Genomic DNA, 21528 nt, shown 5'->3' with positions numbered 1-21528 from the left:
GATGCATGTTTGGCATAGAAAAATGGAATGATTGTTGAATCATTGATGAAAATGGGACCTAAGGGTTGAAATGTTAATTATGGGAATTGACCTAATTACATTGTTTAATTAATTGGGATAATTAATTGGGAAGAATGAAGAAATGAAATGTTGATTGAATATCCATTGTGCATTTATTTTCTGTTTAGAAATAACTGCTTTGGGCTATCGGTGGAGGATAGTCGTGATTGTTGTAGACAATGCATGATCATTAGGCAAACTGAAACTAATCAATGAAGTGTGTCATGGAACTTGACGGTTGATAGAATACATTAATTGTATGTATTGGGTGATTGTATATAGAACCAATGTGTTTGTATACGTTATGTGTAGAGGAGGAGATAGGGGATGTACTCCGCGGTTTAGGGGAAGATAGGGGATGTACCTCTAAACCGGTTAGTGTTGGGAGAAGATAGGGGATGAACTCCGTAGATACAGCTCATATGCTTGTCTAGAAGTGAAGATAGAGCTTATATGCTTATCTTTGTGATGTGTGGATATAGCTCATATGCTTATCTGTGGATATTGTGGTTATACATATCTGTTGTAAAATATGGACATAGCTTATTTGCTTATCTGAGAATGTGGATATTGTTGTTATACATATCTGTTGAGAATGTGGTTAGTGCTTATATGCCTATCCGTTGAAAAAGGGAAAATGAAAGGAAACTTGGACTCATAAGTCGTATGACATAAATATGTGATTTATGTGATTGTATCAGTGTTGGCCATCTATCAATTGCTAATATTTTAGTCATTGTTCATGGTTGGTTTAGTGTATTTCTACTGGGCTGTGGCTCACCCTATATGGGAATATCATTTTCAGGTGCAGGAAGCATGCCACCTCCAAGGACATAGCTTGGGAGGCTAGAGGCGGACATGTTTTGTCGTTTTACTTTTGATGTATTACATGTAACTTCAAGTCAAGGGCTTAATGTGTAAACGAGATAGTACTCTTTTGTTGTAACCAAGTGTTAACTTGGAAAGCTGTAAGCCTGTAGGGCATTTTGTTATGATGTTAACATGTAATACTTATGTAATGGAACTCTAAGGAATAAAGGAATGTGGTTAGTTTATATGTAAATGCATGTCTTATCTGATGGGCTTAATGTTGTTATTTTGAGGGCGTTACAATCTTCCTTTCACATTATAGCATGATTTACAATGTCCATAATAAAGGTTCAATCACTAATTTTTAACATAATTTTCAAGCACTTCCAAAATTCAATTAAACCTGTATAAATATAATTCAATACCTCAATTTCATGATTCTACTTTCAATTTGGGAAAAATCATTAATTATCATCACGAATCAACTTAGGGTTTTCAAGAAAAATTAAGATTTTCAAGAAAAATTCAAACTTCTCAAACCACTAATTCACTACAACAAAAGTAACCTATGGTGACGAAAACTAGTGAAGAAAATAAAATTCGTCACTAAATGAAAATAATTCGTGAGGAATTTATAAATTTTGTCACATATAATAAAAAAATAAAAATGATAAGTGACAATATATTTTCGTCAATAAATACTTCATTTTTAGTGAGGAAAACTTAAGTTTCGTCACTTAAAATTTTCCCGTTATTTTTTTTGGGTGGCGCCAAAATTTCGGGACTTTTGGTGACAAAAAAATTTGTCACTAATTATAAAATTATTTGTGATGAATATATTTTCGTCACCAAAACGTTTTAATATTTCTGATATCTTTTGATGAGGAAATAATATTGTCACCAATTTTGGTGGAAAATTTTTGATATATTGAGCGACAATAAAAAAAAAAAAAGGTATTAATTTTGTTTATCCTTTTTTCTGTTTATCATCTCTCTCTCTCAAAATAGGGTATTAATTTGTCTTACCTCTTGCTCCTCCACCATGCCGATCGCCATCGTCGCCTCTATTAGTCTTGTCGATCGTCACCGCCAATAGCAGCCTTGTCGGTAACCGCCACATCTTCTTTGCTTGATGATTTGGTACATGATTTCTCTTTGCTCTTTTTTTGGTGTCTTTTTCTCTTATTCTCTGTTTTGGTGTGGTGACAAAAATTAGTGAAGAAAACAAATTTCGTCACTAAATAAGAATAATCCATGAGGAATTATAAATTTTGTCACGTATAATAAAAAAAGAAAAATAATAGGTGACAAAATTTATTTTCGTCAATAAATATTTACTTTTAGGTGAGAAAAAAATAAGTTTCGTCACCTAAATTTTTCCCACTAATTTTTTTTTATGGTGCCAAAATTTTGAAAGTTTTGGTGAGAATTTTTTTTTTCAATAATTAAAATATTATTAATGAGGAATATATTTGTGTCACCAATAATCTAATTTTTTTTTTTTATTTTTGAAAAACTTGATTTTGAATATTTTAAGAACATTTGGTGAGAAATATATTTTCGTCACTAATAATTTTTAATATTTTTAGGCCTTTTAGTGAGAATTAATTTGCCACCAATTTTCAAAGAAGAATTTTGACATATTAAGCGGTAATAAAAAAAATATATATTATTTTTTCTTTTTTTTTTTGCCTAGATTTTTTTTTCCCTCTTTTTTTTTTATCAGTTTTATTTTTCCCTCCTTTTTTTTTATTATTTTTTTATCAGTCTTCGCATGGGCCTCTATCTCTGTCTCTCCCTCTCAAAACAAACTGACGAATAGTTTCCCTATCAATCTCTGTCTCTCCCCCTCTCCCTTTCCCTCTCCCTCTCCCTCTCCCTCTCAAAACACAAGTGCTGTGTGTTCTTCTCCAGCGCCCCTTCAGTGTATTCTTCTCCAGCGCCGTCCCTGTTTTCCTCCTTCAGTGTCGCCACAGACGTATCTCCTTTACTGCTGTGTGTTCTCTTCCATCAGGTATGGGTCCTCTTTCTCTCTCCCCCTCTCTCTCTCACTCAATTTCTCTATTTCTCTATCTCTGTTTTCCCTAATTTTCGAAATTAATTTTCAGAATTAATGCTGTATTTTATTCTTTCCAGCAAGTTTTCTGCTATAAACTTGAGAATGAATGTCCTATTGATTATAATTAAGAGTTTGAATTTAGTAAAAGCCCTTGACTAAATGTGAATATTTCATATGATTTGGATTGTTTGTCTGTATTTTTAATAAAATTAGGGTTCAACTCCTCTCTATATTTGAATGTTTGTTTAATATCTGTTTATTTTATAGGTTTTTCTACTTAGGTTATTCATAAAAAAATAAAATTGATTACTTACTGATATCGATCGATTCCTTTGCTTCTGTGATCATCCTCCTGATTCTTCTTGGATACCATGACTGGCTATTTGAGGATCCTTGTACATGGCTATTTGAGGATCCTTGTACATGCCTGATGCTCTGCTACTGCAATTATTTCTTGCCTTTGTTTTAGTTGGCTGTGGGCATCTTCTCTTTATTTTTTATTTTTTTTTTCAGATTGTGTATTTTTTTTTCCCTTCAAATTGCTGATATAGTTCTATACCCATTACATATTACGTTTTCTGGAATGGAGCTTAATTGGAAAGCTGTATGTGAGGATGAACAGAGAAAAGATTAAAACAGATCTATTTTCTAGAATGGGAGGTCTAGGGACTGAAATTTGTGCAATAATTATTTTTCCTTAATTTTGAAAGATGGACTGTCGAATTTGAAATTTAATTAGATATATTCGGTCTTTGTAAGAACCATTTGAATCAAGTAGTGTCCCAAATACTAGTTGCAACTGAAAAATTCGAAAGCTTTTCTTTATGGTGATGATGCCAAAATATCAAGTTGGTTTAGTTATTTTGTCTTTATCTTGATCATAGTCCTTAGAGGCCTGTCCACATGTACGTGATCTTTAAATTGTAACACGTTTTGATTCTCTTAAAGTTTAACAATGATTCTGTTACTTAAAATTAGTATTTTTATGGTTGATTGTGTTAATTTTTTCCCCTGAGAAAATTACTTTTGTTGAACTTTTGTTTTTAAAATTCACATGTTTGATTTTCACAAGCCTGCTATGTTTGGTTGTTCAATTACTATTTAATTTTGTGTCTTTACAGATATCTTTTCTGTACTATTTCACCCTTTTAATATTGCTTTTATCTTATCCTGGATATGAGTAAGTTCGAATGTTGTTAGCTTTTGTACTAATTTTATTGCAATATTAATCATACTTAATTTGCACTATGGTTTATTTTATTGGTTACGAAGAGTCTTGTTTGAGGTGGTTGTATGATAGAACCAGTGGAAGGCAGTCGGTTGCTGTGTTGACAGTCTTATTTTTTCAATTGTTGTAAATGAGATCAGAAGCCTCAAGTTATTGTTGGCATTTCCAAATACTCCAAATACTTCATGATCAATAAAACATTGTTGCCATGTACTTGATAGGCTTATTTTGTTTACTTCTTACATTAAAATTGCCGTTTTTTTTCCCCAGCTGTCTACATAAAGATGTGACAAGTGTTTATCTTGAATCTTTATATACCATAGCCTTTGATCATTAACATCCTCAATCTCTCTATCGCTTCCTCTCCAACTTATTTCCACTGTTTAGAACTTGAAATGTAATGATGTTCAAGAAATTGATAATCTATACGGGATTCAATACCCATTTCAGAAGCAGCTTTGTCACGTTTATATTGATATAACTTATAAGCATGGTTATAATTAGCATAAATGTAGGAAATTTTCCTATTGTAATTTGTTTCTGTAGCGTGTGGTTTTTGTATAGACAGAATATGTTTCCAATGGGAAGGCTGAATTTTTCTAGTTTAAAATGTTGATGCATCCTCCCTACCCACAAATTTTACGAGGGCAGTACCTACATTGAAATTTTGAAACAACAAAAAATGAGGCAGTAATACTTGAGGTGAATTGCTCTGAAAATATGCAATTCAGCTGGTCAAAAGCATTAAAAGTGTTCTACCACATGTCATCAGGCCCTAAAGGTTCCTCATTTAAAAATGCATCCAAGCATGAAAATAAAGAGATAGCTTCTTGTCGAGTTTTCTTCACAGTAAGCTTGGTCTTGTGAACCTCAGGAACATCCTTTAAGTAGCTGGAATCATATAATTTGTGTTCTTTATCAGTCCAATCCAACATAACTTTAACCAGTTGACCAGTTTTTATGAGTGAATCCTTTGAAATAGGCCTGCAGTTCAAACCTCTGTTATCTGTTATGCAGAGCTGAAAGCTCAACTCCCTGTAGGACATTTCTTCCAGTTCTAAGCTGTCCGTTGACTGGTTTCCAGGTCCAGAATGGGTAGCGTAGATGTTTGCTGATTCATCAATAGCTTCCACAGCAGAGCCATTTTCCTTGCCACTATGAACAATAGTTGAACTAAAAAAAGTTTTCTTTCTCAATGGGGACAACACTCTACTAATAGCAAGATCGATGTCAGCTCCAGTTTGTGTGTCCTCCAGATAAGTAACCAGTGGTGTCAACAAAAGTTTCCTCTCACTGCCCTTGAAATTATCTGACAAACATCTGGAAAGCAATGATGCTTTAGTTACAAGGAAAAAGTCTTAAACCTAATAAATGTTTACTTAAAACAAAGGTGTCATCTATCCTAGTACACAGCAACCGGACTTCAGACCTGGGTTACATCCCACCTTCATTCACTTTTTTTATTACTTTTCCTTCCTTTTTGGCTTTTTGTTCAAGGGTTATTCCTATAATGTAGTTCATTGCCTTCAGACCAAAAAACTAAAAAGATCAATCAGAGCATCTATGCAACTAGGCAATTTGGCATCCCTAACAAGGAAATAAAAACCATAGACTCATTCAGACATGTCAACTCTACCCAATAAAGACCAAACACACAAGGCATGGTAGGATTCAAGATTTTTTAATCTTAGCCAAGTGGAAACGTAACAACTAAGGATTCAAGAATGAGAACTCACTTTTCCAAGTATCGATGACATATCTCTAGTCTTGTTAATTCTGCCCGCTTTGGAAGCCCGTAGGCTACAATATGTTCATCATCTTTTATAGAAGGTAATGGTTCCGAAGGGTTCTCTAAATATCGATATGTTCGATGTTCGTAAACCTGCATATTAAAAATCCAGGGCTTCAGAAGACTAATACATAAAGAATTAGCAACAGATTAGTAAATATATAATAGAAGTCAAGAAGATATAAATTACCTCTGCAAGCAACAGGCTTTCATCGCTCCTTAAGCAGCATGTAGTACTCAGAGCCTGACTGAGATCTTTACAGCAGCCATGTTTTAGGAGAGTAACAGTGTATTGCGTTGGAAGACCACTCCCATCACCATAAAATACGGTTACTGTCATTGTCCGAGTGGTAGTAGAAGGCAGCGGCAAAGTTAAGTACATGAAGGGGTCAAATGTTATTGAAATTTTGTTGCAAATTGGGCAAACCAATGTTGATTTTTATTGGCCCTGGGTATTTTGTAAACTTCAGATGCTTTTGGTGGAATTCCTCCAAGGGTATACCAATTCACCTTAAGTATTACCCCCTAGATAATCTTATGTTGTACTTCTGGTGGAATTCCTCCTAGTGGCTATGATCTCCACTGAGTTGGTCTGATAGAATGAAATGTGGAAGTCTGTCATATTCTAATTCATACATATGCCTTTCTCCATATGTGAGAGCAGAGTACCCATAGTTTTGACCTGGTTGGAGCCCTAAGCATTGACTCAAGGCAGCAACTCTTCAATCTTTAAGAACATTGAAGAGTAGAATCACCTATCCAGAAAGAACACAATCCCAATTTTTTTTCTAAATGTTTTTTGGACAAGAGGTCTAGCTTGGGGCCTTGGCTTGAAGGTGATCCCATATTAGCTCCGTAAACATCATCATAAACATTATCTAGTGTCAATGCTTGTTTGGGAGTTAGATCTTCCTAATCATGAATCTTTGTATATTGGAATATGCATCAAATAAGTTGCTGATCTGTTCCTGTGTGTTACTGATCTGTTGTTAGTTTTTGGGTGCTCTGTCGCTGGTTTTTGTCTGCTATGTTGCTGGTTTTTGTCTGCTCTGGTCGTGGTTTTTTGTCTGCTCTGTTGCAGATTCTTGGCTGATCTGTTTCTGATCTGTGTGTGTCTATTGTCCCTGTATGTTACTGATGCTGTGTGTTGGTTGTTGTTCTTAGTTTTTGTTGGTGTGTTCCTGTTTGGAGTCTGGTTGGTGAAGTGTTTGATTGAAATGGATCAAACATTTCAATCAAGCATACCAGTTTCCTTCCCATTTCAATTAATTTAGTTATTAGAGCACAAACCCATTATTTTGTACGTGAGGATAAGAGATAGGAGATAGGAATTGAAGACATGGTTGAGCTTTGTCAAATTGTGACAAGGTTGGTGTCTATGTGCCTCCTTGTTCACTTCAAACTCCAAACAGGAACAAGCCAACAAAATTAGTTTATGAACAACCTGATATCCCAGCTAACCTCTGCAATCTTGTCTGTGAAAGGTTAATCCCCACCAAAATACTTTTATTCATGTTCATTTGAAACTTCAAAACTAGTTTTAATTTCACTAGAATTCTTAGTTCTATAATATATAGGCTTGATGGAATGTTAACAGAATTAGAGCTCTTTTATATATCATTACAGAGTTGGTTGTAGACTTGGGATTCTAGCTTTAATCGTAGCAGAATTCTTCATTGGAAGCAGAATGTTAGCTCTTGTTATATATCATTAGAGAGTTTGTTGCAACTATCATTGAATCATTTTTTATTGAATTTACATGATCTCCATTTATTTATCTAAAATTATCATTGAATCATTTTCAACAAAACAAGGAGTGTTTAAATTGAAATGATCTCCATTTATTAATTAATTTGCTTCCAACTGGGAATCTTAGTCATTTCCTCATTATTTTTTATAGTATTTTTAAAACTAATATTAAAAAATATTATTTTTAAAAATATTATCGCAAATGTCACATTGGCAACCATTTCAGCGTTTGGTGTGTATGTGGCATTCTATGAAAAATACAGTAATATATATAGCTTTTTTTGTTTTGAAAATTGGTTAAGTTAGTTTGAATGACTAGTTAAAATAAAGAGTATGATTGGAACACACAATAGCTAAACTAATTAGGTAAAATAAAGAGTGTCCTTTTTTTGTACTTTAGTTAGTGAAAAATAAAGAGTGTGGTTGGAGATGCTCTTAGTACTTTTGTTGCTAAAATCACTACCATAAGTATTTATTAATTATCTACCGTGGGGGACCTAATTAGTAAGTCCTTATGGTATGTTAAGTTGCTTTGTTGTGGCATTAGCTAGTCCATTTACTCATTAAGCTCAACTCTAGAGAATGTGCATGTCGAAATTCTTATTCTGTGGGGTTGTTTATGTTTAAGAATAAAGGTAATAATGCTAATCAGGTCTCCACATTTACTCATTAGGCTTTACTTTCTCAGTATATAAATGTTGAGTTGATTAGTTTACAATCTTTGTTTCCTAAAATCCCATATGAAACGTATAAGAGAGTCAGCTCTAAGTTGCCCTAAAATGACCCCATGTTTGTATCTAATTCTATATACTAATTCTCATTTATAGCAACATTACAAAGCTTGAAAAATTTATTCAAAAATTAAATGAATTGTGAATGTTAATCATATTAAGGGTTGTTTTGAAAAGTTGATTTTTGATTTTTTTTTTTTTATAAGAAAACATATAAAAACGGAAAGAAAAGAGTTGACTATTTTTGTAATATTTTTTAATTTATTCCCAAAACAGCTTTAAGTTTCATTTTGTATTTGCGGTGTACTTTTATAACCTTTTCTATTACATCAATAAATCTTAATTTTTGCTGAGAAAAATAGGTGAGATTAAGTTTAAAGTTATGCTACATACTTTATTTGGTAATTATGTTTTGAATTACTTTTACTAGCTCCCTTTGTGCCCTTAGCATTATGCACCATCATTTAAAAAGGCACGTTGGATGCCAAAGAAAATTAGTGACAAAAAAATTGAAATGTGGAGACCTGATTAGTATATATGATATCTTTGAGCTTTGTCTACTTGAAGTGAATATCTTTTTAATGTTCTACGATTAATATCTTGCTTTTGGTGTTCTGATATCATATTCTAATTTGTCTTTCATTTGTGTTTCAGTTTGATGCATTTATCTATGGATTTTCTTATTGATGTATCTGTATATTGTACACTCTCTTTGTATATCTGCAATTTTCATCAAGAAACTTTTCTTTTGTTGATTTTTTTTTTATTAAAAAAAAGTCAATATATTTATAAAATTTATAAATTTATATAATTTTTATACTATATTATATCGTGTACTGATATAGGGTAGAGTGTCAATCTTTTTTCTTTATTTTTATTTTATTTTATTTATTTGGCTAAAATAATTTATTTGCGCCGCTTATGACCCTGAGCTTTGCATCCAAAATCTGTATACTTTGAATTATCTAAAACAGTGAGTAACAGTTCACAGCCCCTTGGCTCCATTAAGGAATTATTCTCTCTTTCAAGGGTTTTCAACTTTTTCTTACAAACCATTCACTGTTATCATCTCCAATCCAACACTTCCCAAACAAAACAGTGGCCCCAGTCCTCTCTCTCATGTGCATTTCTAAGTTTTTAGGGGAGTTTGAGTCTATATGTTTGGGATGATAGATTTTGGCTAAAATAGTCAGTAAAAATAAAAAATATTAAAATAATCAATAAGATAAAATATTATATATTACATATTAATTAATTATTTTTCTCTCACAACTATCAATTTAATGAAAATTGGAATATTACACCCTTAAATTAGCATATGTTGCTTTAATTTCTCTGGACTTCGTATATAGTTGAGTAAAGAGAAAATCAAACAGAGTACTAACTGCAATAACAGTCTAAGTACTAAATAATAGTCTCGGGGCATTCATTGGAATTGTCGCATGTGGCTATCAATTATATTGGCATTGTTCATTTCTTATATGCATAGCTCCTCAAGTACATTATTAAGTTCCTCTACAAAATTTAATCACATTTTGTTTACCGAGTGAAATGTGAGCCAGAATAGTTATTGTTTCCCAATGTCTTATTTTTTCAATATCCCAATTTAGTTGATAGATTTGTCAATTCTGGTATTCGGGGCATATATATATTTTTCCAAATACGTGTAGTTCAATCATATCATTTTGCATTTGGATATTTGAGTACTTAAATTGACTGCTTTAGAAACTCAATGTGGCATATTGTGGGTTTTCTTTCTGTGCCATGTTATCTGCTTTTTACTCTCAGCTCACTGTTTTATTGGTTAAATTTTCTCTGACTTATGATATTTGTCTTCTTATTGATGGTTATTTTGCTGTGGTTTATGTTTTCGTTGTGAATACTTCTTCTGTTTACGCTAAATTGCTTTGGCTATTGTCTCACTTGATTTATGTGTGGTTGTAATTTATATAACTCAGTATAATCATTGAACTTGAAATTTTTTTTAATTGAAATATATATATATATTTTTCTATATAAAATTTGTCCTATTCACCTAACTTTAATTAACTCGGCATAGTCAGACATGGACAAGAGTTGGATTGCATTAGGTAGCACAGTTGATGGAAGGATAAGTCGGGCATATAATGATGGGGTAATATCATTTCTCCGTTTTGCAATGGCGGTTATCGATCGAGATGGTAAAATTTTGTGCCCTTGTCGAAAGTGTGTGAATGTTGTTCGTCAAAAATTTCAAATTGTTCAAATTCATTTGCTGCAACATGGGATTATTCCAACTTACACTATCTGGCACGTGCATGGGGAACCCCGTGAATCAAACGAGGCTTGTCATCATGATATACCCGTTGAGGGCAATGAGGTTTTGGGAGGTATTGATGCCTTAGTGGAAGATCGAATAAGAGGGGAATCAACTAATACAACTCAAGAGGAGGAGGTTCGCACTTTTGATAAATTATTGAATGATGCCAAACGTGAGGTGTACCCAGGTTGCACAAATTACACTTTGTTAAAATTTGTCATCGAGATACTTAATATGAAGGTAACAAACCATTGGAGTAATAAGTCAGTTGACATGATGCTAGAGTTTTTAACAAAACTTTTACCAAAGGATAATTTGGTTCCAAAGTCAACTTATGAAGCTAAAAAAATACTACGTGAATTGGGTTTGTCATACGAGCTCATTGATGCTTGTGTAAACGATTGTGTGCTCTTTTGGAAGGGGAATGCAACATTGGATAAATGTCCAAATTGTAAGGCTTCTAGATACAAGACAAATCATGGTAGAGGTAAGAAGATCTCTCGTAAGGTTCTTCGATACTTCCCGTTAACACCGAGATTGAAAAGGTTGTACATGTCGAGGAAAAGAGCTAAGGATATGAAATGGTTCACGGAAAAACGTCTAGATGACGGTGTATTGAGGCATCCTGCAGATAGTGATGAGTGGAAGGAATTCGGTACACAACATCCTAAATTTGCCTTGGAGCCTCGGAATGTGAGGCTAGGGTTGGCTACTGATGGTTTCAACCCTTTCGGAAATATGAATAACTCATATAGTTTGTGGCCTGTCGTACTCATTCCGTACAACTTGCCACCGTGGTTGGCTATGAAGGACCCATTTTTCATGTTGTCATTACTTATTCCTGGTGAATCACAACCAGGAATTGATATTGATGTCTACATGAGACCTTTAGTGGAAGAATTGAATGAATTATGGAAAAATGGTACATTAACCTATGATGCCTCGACTGGTGAGACTTTCTGCATGTGTGTAGCTTTGCTGTGGACGATACATGATTGGCCCGCATTTGGTGACATTTCTGGATGGAGAACAAAGGGTCATTACTCTTGTTACACTTGCAATGATGAACCATATTTTGAATCTTTAAGAAGTAAGACTGCGTACAGTAACCATCGATGCTACTTGCCTGATGACCACCCAGAAAGGCGAAAGAGTAGAGCATATAATGGCAAGCATGAAAAACGTAAGAGATCTTTGGTGATATCGATAGAAAAGATTGAAGAACAATTGGGCAGCGTGACGGGTGTCACATATGGAAAACATCCAAGCAACAGGAAAAGACCTCGTCAGAACCCAAATTGGACAAAGGTAAGCATCTTGTATGAGCTACCGTATTGGAAGAAAAGGAGGCTTCGACACAACATTGATGTCATGCATGTGGAGAAGAACTTTAGTGAAAATGTTTTTGGAACGATGTTGGGAATTGATGGAAAGAACAAGGATACAGATAAGGCACGAATGGATTTAGAAGACATGAATATAAGGAAAGAATTGTGGCTGACAACAAATCCCGATGGATCATATGTGAAGCCGCGAGCCAGCTTCTCATTGACCCCTAAAGAGAGAGAGGGTTTCTTTGAATTCTTGAAATCAGTCAAGTATCCAGATGGGTACGCGGCAAACATTTCGAGATCAGTAAATGCAAAAAATGGTAGATTAACAGGATTGAAAAGCCACGACTGCCATGTACTTATACAACGGATTCTTCCTATTGGGATGCGTGGTTACGTAGATAAAGAGATCAATACAGCACTTTTTGAGTTAGGTAGCTTCTTCCAAGATCTATGCTCAAGGACACTGAAACGAAGTGAAATGGAGAAATTAGAGGAACGTATAGTACTCATACTATGTAAGTTTGAAAAGATCTTTCCTCCAGCCTTCTTCGATGTGATGGTTCATTTGGCCATTCACTTGCCACGTGAGACTATTCTCGGAGGACCTGTGCAATATCGGTGGATGTACCCGATTGAAAGGTAATTTCTAAAATTGTACTTTCAAATGAAAGGTATAGATTATGTTGTGTGCCTAACCATACTCCTAATTGGTTATCTCTTCAAGGTTTCTCGGATCTTTGAAAAAGTTTGTCACCAATCGAGCTCGACCAGAAGGTTCTATTGCAGAGGCTTACATTGTCAAGGAGTGCATTACTTTTTGCTCAATGTATCTTGAAGGGATTGAAACCGTGCATAATCGAGATGCACGAAATGAAGATTATGGAGTCCGTCGTGAAGGTTTGATAATATTCACCGAAACTGCTCGTCCTATTGGCCAAATCAGAAAGCATGTTGAGATGTCACAGGAACTTCGTGATATTGCTCATTGGTTCTTATTATACAATAGCCCTGAGATAGAGAAGTATCTTCAGTACGTGTTTCTTATAATTATATATATTTTAACAGTTATCATGTTATTAGTCATTAATAATAGTAGTATTTCACACATTAACAAAAACTATTTGAGTAGGGAACACAAGAATTTGTTACAAATTCCCAGTGGACAAGATATAACTCAGATACAACAGAAGGAATTTCCAAAGTGGTTCAAAGAATATGTAAGTCATTTTTAATATTCACAATTGGCCAAACACTATTAGGCTTTTATAAAATACAAACATTACTAACATAATTCAAGTGTTGCACATTGCATGTGGATGTAGATAAATAGATTGAGAGTTGATGAGGCACCAGAAGCAACCGAAGAATTGTGGTCCTTAGCGAATGGTCCTAATTTGCTAGTGAAAGAGTACTCGGGTTGTATAATCAATGGTGTCAGATTCCACACGAAGGAATTAGACAATCGTCGTAAGAGTCAAAATAGTGGTGTGCTTACCAAAGGGGACTACAAGGGAAAGATGCACGAATTCTACGGTCACTTGTGCAATATATGGGAATTTGAGTACATGTGCCAAAATAAAGTTGTTTTGTTTCAATGTGAATGGTACAACACCGGTAACACTGGTAGAAGTAGAACAGTACGAGCTGACACATATTGCACAAGCATCGATGTCACAAGCCGATGGTATCAATCTGACCCTTTTATCTTGCCTAGTCAAGCTAAGCTAGTGTTCTACTTGAATGACACCAAATGGGGGCAACCTTGGCAAGTCGTGCAACGGGTCCAACATAGAGGTGTGTTTGATGTGCCAGAGGTTGGTGATGGAGAACCACCAGATCAACCAGAATTTAATGATGCATTCCAACAAGAAAACATTAACTCAGTTGTCCCGATCAACATTGAAGATATTATTCGATTTCATAGGGATGATATTGAAGCTGAGGTTATTTCAAATAAAACAAAGAGAGATGGTAGAGATGATGAAGAAGATGAAGAACTTGGCGTACTTGAAGATGATATGGATCTTGATATGGAACCTGATATGGATTATGATATGTAGTTTTTGTTGTTTTTAGGTTTCTATATGGACATATGTTTTTAATGCATTACATGGTTATGATATATTTTGTTGCGTCTCTTCAAGTAAAATTATGCTTTATATTTCATGTTTGATATCAATTTATGCTTTTTAGTTAACCAAATGGCCAAAGGGGAGAAACAATGGATCAAACCAGGTTTTCTAGCGAAACAGAAGCGAACAGAGTACGAAATGGAAAGATATAAGACAATCAAGAAGAATAATAAGAAAATGGATGCTCTACAATTGAAGCGTATAGCAACTTCTTTGATGGGTTCTACTCAGCCCAATCGTGTTCATCAAAAGGGAAAGAAAATTAGGGTAGATGATGATGACTACATACCGTCAGATCATGAGGATGACACTGATGCTGAGTCCTTTGAAAGTGTTGACGATGAGGTACTATATGTATGGCCATTCATTTTTTTTTATTATGTCACCGATAGCTATATATTTGTTAACGATGCTTTGTTAATACTATCTTTATATTTCCGTATACTTTATTGGATGAATAAGTCATAAAATAAAACTAGAAAATATACATCCTACATACAACAATATGCATACCAAAACAAACTGTAGGAGTAAGTTAGCTGGAACACAAATGTATAACGAAATAAGACATAATTTGACCATGTTGGAAACACCAGATTGACAACTTGCAAAGCACACAATTAGGGAAAACCAATTAAAGATATTAGAACTACTGGTAGCTCACAACCACTCAACCACTCAACTTGCCTACAGGTTTTTGAGTGACAACACCCTTTACCTGACCATTTTAAAAATATTCAAAGCAACCACTTGTCAGGACCAGTCTTGGGAAGAAAAGGAGTGGACTGGATCAGATTACAAATATCAACAGTGGCCTTGATGGGTTTCCATATACATATCTTTAGTTATCCATTTTTATGTATTTATTGTTTATGCTTTTGTATTATGTTTTTTAGGGCTTACCAATGCCACCAAAACGATTGGCGCATTCATCTCTTCAACCTTCGCACGAGGCAATTGTTGTTCCAAATGGGGATTTACATGACAATGTGGATACCCAACACTCACAGCCACTTGATGTCGATATGGAGGCACCGAGGGAGGCAGCCCCCCAATCTAGTGTCGGTAAGATACTGAATTTTACTAAGCTAAACAAATTCTCTGTTTTAATATAATTCTATGGTGCAAAAAATTTCAAGCAATTTGTTTCATAGGGATTGATTTTTTATTTTTTATTTTAATTTTGGTCTCACTTGTAATTTTTTGTCATATAACACACAAAGTTAACATCTCTATTGGAGATGCTCTTAGTTTTCAAGCATTCCTAGTTCTTTGAACAAAAACATTGAAGAAGGAGAAATTATTTGGGAACTTGGTAATCATTTGCCTACATAGGAAATTTAGAAGTACAACCATTGAGCTAATTTCAAGAAAAACTGTCTTTTTTAGGTGAATAAGTCATAAATTAAGACAATGAAATATATAACATATACAAGGGGTATACCTCAGGCCCTAATAACAACAGGACAAAGACTAAAACGCTGCTAAAAAAAATAAAAAGCCTAAACCCTAGAACATGACCAAATCAAACCCCATACAGACAAAGAGGGGCCATAAAATAAGGAAATATAGACAGCAAACAAAAATAAAAACAAACAATTTAGGAGGAGCATCCGAAAACTCCAACAAATAACCAACTGTACAAGACACAAATAAACAGCATTCTAGCTGTAGCAAAATTTTCCAATAGAAAAGGCAGTAATACCAATAGTAACAGTAGTAGCCAATAGCAACTAGATACACCAACTACGGCAGCATCAACCAACTACATGGCTCCATCAGGATTTGCAGATCCAACCAATCAAACAGTAGCAATATGTACAGCAGTAACAAATAGCTCACTATAATAGTCCCAGATTTTAGACCATAGCACAGTTGCATCATGCCCTACAGTATAGCTCAGCTAAAGGTGCATAGAACCCTAATAATAGCAGTAGGTATACTAGAACCAACCACTGCCCAGTTTCAGCAAACCCAAGCAGCAGATACACCAACTCAAACATAGGATTACATATGTTCAACCACCACATAACGAGAGCTATGGGGGTGTTAAACACATGAGCGACCCATTTTAAGTAGTATAACAACCATCAGTTAGGACCAAAAGGAAAGAACAAAATACGTTGAGAACAAACACACAGTATAGTCCTTAGCCACTCAATCCACACTCTCAAATCACACATAAAACACTCAAGAAAATATATGCTCACATTCATCTCAACCCACCAAACAAAAAATTTCCTCATAATATGTATCAGCTTGCCAATTTGTATAACAAACATTAGAAAAAAAAATATTTATATGCTCAACATCACTCAACCCACAAGTCTCACTAGGTGCACACAAGTTTTATTATTTAGGACGGTAGTTCCCTACCTTGCTAGGGTTAGGAACCTTTGATAAAGCTTCAGCTTCAGTTGATCATCTAGCTTCATCAACATCAGCTCAATTTTATCCATCTTCAGTTGATCATCTAGCTTCATCAACATCTATATCAGCTGCACCTACTACATTTGATGCCTTTGCTATATCTTCTACTGAAGCCGAATACAGGGCTATGGCTTTTGCAAGTGCTGAAGTTGCTTGGCTTCACATGCTTCTTAGAGATATGCATATATGCCATTCTTCTGTTCCTGTGCTTTGGTGTGATAACTTGTCTGCTCTTTCTCTTGCTGCTAATCTTGTGTTTCATGCTCGGACAAAGCATATCGAGATCGATTATCATTTTGTGCGCGAAAAAGTTTCAGCTAAGCAACTTCTTATTCGTCATGTGTCTTCTTCTGATCAAGTGTCATATATTTTTACCAAATCTGTTCCTGTGTCTCATTTTCTTTTTCTTCAATCCAAGCTTTTAGTTGGTCTCCCACCTTTCAGCTTGAAGGGGCCTGATAAAGCTTCAGCTTCAGTTGATCATCTAGCTTCATCAACATTAGCTCAAGTTCATCCAGCTTCAGTTGATCATCTAGCTTCATCAACATCTATATTAGCTGCATCTATATCAGCTGCACCTACTACATCTGATGCCTCTGCTATATCTTCAGCTACTGCAGGTGCAAATAGGAGATCTGCTCACTCTGGTGTGTATGATAATTGCAAGTCAACTATTGGTGTTCATGATGAGAGACCAATACAAGCATCTAGTCTGTGTACATGAGATCATTTGTATATAACAAATCTACAACTGATTCTCAACAGATTCCAACTGATTCTCAATAGATTCTGTAACTGATCTGTAACAAACTTAGTTAGTTAATCTTAGTTAGTTAGTTAGAGCAAATCATATATCTGTGTATATAAATGAACTCGTGGTATGTTGATGTGGTGTGCAACTAATAATAAAGAAATATCTTTGAAAGATTTCCTCTCTCTTTCTTCCTACTTTCATCAACCTTAAGGACCAAAGCAATCAAGGTCCTATTAGCCTCCTTAAGAAGTTCACCAGAAGTAAAAAAAAGATTTAATAGCCTCAACAATATTTTTACCCAAAACCTCCCAGGAACTCTTAAAGAAACTAGCCGGGTGGCCATCGGGGCTGGTGGCCATGTTCCCATTAAGACACATGAAAAACTGTCTTGCTTGAAAAACAACATGATAATGTGATTTCCTAAAAAATCCAAAGCTAAAATTTCAACCTTTGAGCTAATTTCATAACTGCAATAAAAATAAAAACTGCCTACCTAAATCAGGACTGCAGAAGAAAGCATTTTTAAGACCCTCTTTGTTAAGTTAGTTTGAGAAACAATGATTAAGTAGTCATGGCTGTCATTGAATTCCTTATTGAGAAAAACAAAGCTCTAGAATTTAAGAAAAGAAAATAAAATAGTTCAATTAAACAAATCATGTTCCCTTTAAAATCTTTACTATAATCATGTTTTATGAGTTCACTAAGCAGATATATTGTGACTTACAATGGCATGAAAAAGTCTATCACTACAATTAAACAAAAACTTATTGTATCACATTAAAGCCATGTGGGCAAGCACTTCACCTTAATAGAACCTTATTTTTTAATTACTTTGTTGTTGTCTTCGTGCTTCCTAGATTGCTATTCAAAGGACAAAAACAAAGCCTCATTTTTCTATCACTACAACTTATTTTTTCTAGCAAATATCTCTATTACTTGTTCCATCAAAATCCTATTTTCCTAGCTTCATTTGGGCTCATTAAATTTTGGGCAAATCTCTATTATTTTGGTTATGGTCTATGGTCATGTCTGTAGCAGTGTTTGGAAATTCATGAGAAATGAGTAAAATAATTTTAGTATAAAGAAGAACAAATATAGACCATAATTGAGAAGAATTAAACCAAAACAAACTAAAATTGTGAGAAAAAAGTATCGCAATTCAAGTAAAAAATGATAAAAGCAAGCATTAAATCAAGCTAGAACATGAAGATTGATCATTCCAATGCATCAGAGATGACTTGACAACTGTGTTGAACTTTGAGTCTACAATTAAATCATTTCTCAGTATATATATATATATATATAGACACACATGCATATATACATATTTTCAAATTCAAAACCACAAAACTAACACACAACAATAACCATGCAAATTAGAAGAGTTGCTTGAACCCCAAATGTTACTTTTTCCACCCTTTGGGACCCACATGTTTCTGAGTTTTTTTTTTTTGGGGTGCATCTGGTGAATTTTAATCATGTTTATGTATGTGAAAGAAATCAAACTGTTATTGCAATTATCTTGATTCTTATTGTATCTAGCATTAGCAATATCTGGACTCTTGGACTGTTTGATATTATTGTCATCTTGATTGGCTCAAGCGAACTTGACAGAATTTTATCTCAACTACTTGGGTTTGTCTTCATGGCTATCTTTTATTATTCCTTTTCAGGCTGGAAGTAGAACTATTGATTTATGGCTTATGCATTGTATAAGGTTTGAAATTCAGATGAGCCATATGCCTATGAAACATGAATGCACCCTACAGTTAATGATAGTTGTAGATATCCTGTCAAGGCTTGAGGTTCTGTGAAGCTTGTTTACAGGCTGCCATTGGAATGGATGTTGTTTAATTATATCGTTTACAGGTTTTCAGCAGCTATGTTGCTATTGGAATGGAAATGTAATGTCTATATTTTTTTTGTTATTTAATTATTTAAATCCGTGGTCCTAAACCGATCCAATCCGTGTTTCAACGGATTGGTTTGGATTGGTTCCACAATTTAAACGGATTGGATTGGTTTTAATTTTTCAGGAACCGTAGATAACCGTAGATAATGCAAATTTAGCAATCTTTTTCTTGTATTTGTGTAGAACCGTTCAATGTGTAAAAAAAGTTACTTATATTGCTTTTATGATTTCGCTTTAATTAATTGTTAACCAGTCAATGTTATGTCTTTAAAACAGTGCCTACTAGACACCCTCGTGGCTTGACACGCGGGTTGAAGGTTCAAGCAATGGTTCAAAAAGATGGAAAGCTCAAAGTTCCTATACCACAGGAGTATCGTGCACCAGTGGGGGATCATGCCTCTCAATTAGTCTCCAAAATTGGTGTTGAGGTCCGAACACACTTGCCAGACTTTAGCATTCGCAGGTGGAAACATGTCAACGAAGAAGTTACGGCACCTATGTTTCAGCGTCTAACGGTAAAAGTTTTACATAATTGATTGAATTAATGTAATATAATTAATTATGACTTACAAGATTTGTGGCTGTTGCTAGGATCAATTTGACATGGAAGGTGACTCCACAAATGTTAGCAAAGCGGTGGCAACAAAGTGTGGACGGAGCTTGAGCAGCTACACCTACAGACTACGAAAAAAATACCTGAACCTTAAAAGTGCTAAGGGAGAGGAGTATGCTAGAAACCACCCACCGCCTGAATGTGACCTCGAGAAATGGAAAAACTTGATTGACAAGAAGTGGAATGATGCCAATTGGCTGGTAAACTTTTCTTATGTTTATTTATTGTTGACAATTACCTTGTCTTCCTAATATATATATTTTTCTATTGGAACTTCCTCCTTGTAGAAGCAATCAAATGCTAACATTGACAATAGAAATCAATTGAAGACGAAGCATAGGTGTGGGTCAAAATCTCTCCCAGTTAGGGTACACGAGGCGGTGGGTCTTCTTTAATTTTTTGTTCGATTTTTTTTTTTTTAAAGATTATTCTACTACCATCATTCTTATTTAACTTACTAGTTGAACAAAAAAAATCAGACAATTGCAAATGGGGGCCAACTGCCAGAGTTGCCATGTGTTTACAAATCTACAGACTTTAATGATGTCACAAAGCAGTGGATTTCTCCGGAGTGCGAAGAGAATTATGTATGTATATTTACCTTTTGTATTAGGATGATTGCAATTTTAATTGTATCTTTATTCATTTTTCTATTTTTTTTTTAAATGACAGGATAATATGATAAAGATCCAAGCTGAACATTGCTCCCGACCTGGTGTGGTTCCAATTACTCCGGAGGAGCTATCTGTGAAGGTGCTAAAGCCAAGGTCGGGATATGTTAAAGGACTCGGGTTGAGGCGTTCCTTCTCTGTCAGGACTACCAGTGCTTCAACTGACAGTGACTATGTGAGGCGTCTACAGATGGAAATACAAGAGCAAAAGGAGCAAATTCAGTCACAAAAAGAGGAAATTCAGTCACAAAAAGAGGAAATTCAGTCACATAAAGAGGAAATTACAGCACAGAAACATGAAATTCAAGTACAAAGAGAGGAAATTCAAGCACAAAATAAAGAGATAGGGAAGATGAATGGGTCGATTGACGAGCATTTTGAGATCACATCAAGCATCATGGAGTTTCTTAAGAAGCAAGGTTTCAAAGGACAATTTAGAGGATGAGGTATCCCATGCACTTGTACATCGCCTTTTTGGTAAGTCTCGCTCGCTTTATCATTTTATTTTTCTCATGTTGGTTAGTATATACTAGTTAAAGTACAATAGTTTGACTACTTATTAACTAAGATTTAACAAGTTTGAAGATGTATTTAATGAAAATAGATTCATTATCAAAATTCTTACTTAGCAGGACTCTAGTTAAAATACACACGAACCAAAGTAGAGACAAAACTAAGTCAGATAATAGCCTGCTGTTAGGTGTGTTTCTATCTGTGGATGTTGGTATCTGTATAGCCTAAGTCACAAGTATCTGTATGCTCTGCTGTTGGTATCTGTATGCTCTGCTGTTGGTATCATTCTGCTTTGCTGGTTGTATCTCTATGCTGTGTGAGTGGACAGATCTGCTGGGCAGCTGGTCTAGGTAATTTTGCTTCAGTTTTGCTTCAGTTTTGGATGTGAATCTAATTGTAGGCCTGGTGATGTATATTTTGTATATACCTTTGCTGGGATGGGTA

At 34.7% G+C, this 21528-nt stretch overlaps 1 protein-coding gene across 1 annotated transcript; it reads left to right on the top strand.

The window, feature by feature from the left end:
• Window positions 1-2855: 2855 nt before the first annotated feature.
• LOC145819565 (uncharacterized) lies at window positions 2856-21020 on the top strand. Its single transcript, XM_082913531.1, has 8 exons — window positions 2856-2884; window positions 14253-14536; window positions 15088-15256; window positions 19564-19802; window positions 19879-20100; window positions 20188-20280; window positions 20380-20487; window positions 20573-21020. The coding sequence occupies exons 2-8, from the start codon at window positions 14261-14263 to the stop codon at window positions 21014-21016; spliced, it is 1551 nt and encodes a 516-aa protein (XP_082769657.1). The 5' UTR covers window positions 2856-2884; window positions 14253-14260; the 3' UTR covers window positions 21017-21020.
• The last annotated feature ends 508 nt before the right edge of the window (window positions 21021-21528 follow it).

Source organism: Camellia sinensis, chromosome 2, assembly GCF_055761805.1.
Source record: "Camellia sinensis isolate YWXY chromosome 2, ASM5576180v1, whole genome shotgun sequence".
Classification (NCBI taxonomy): domain Eukaryota; kingdom Viridiplantae; phylum Streptophyta; class Magnoliopsida; order Ericales; family Theaceae; genus Camellia; species Camellia sinensis.
This window is presented reverse-complemented; position numbering and strand designations above follow the sequence as displayed.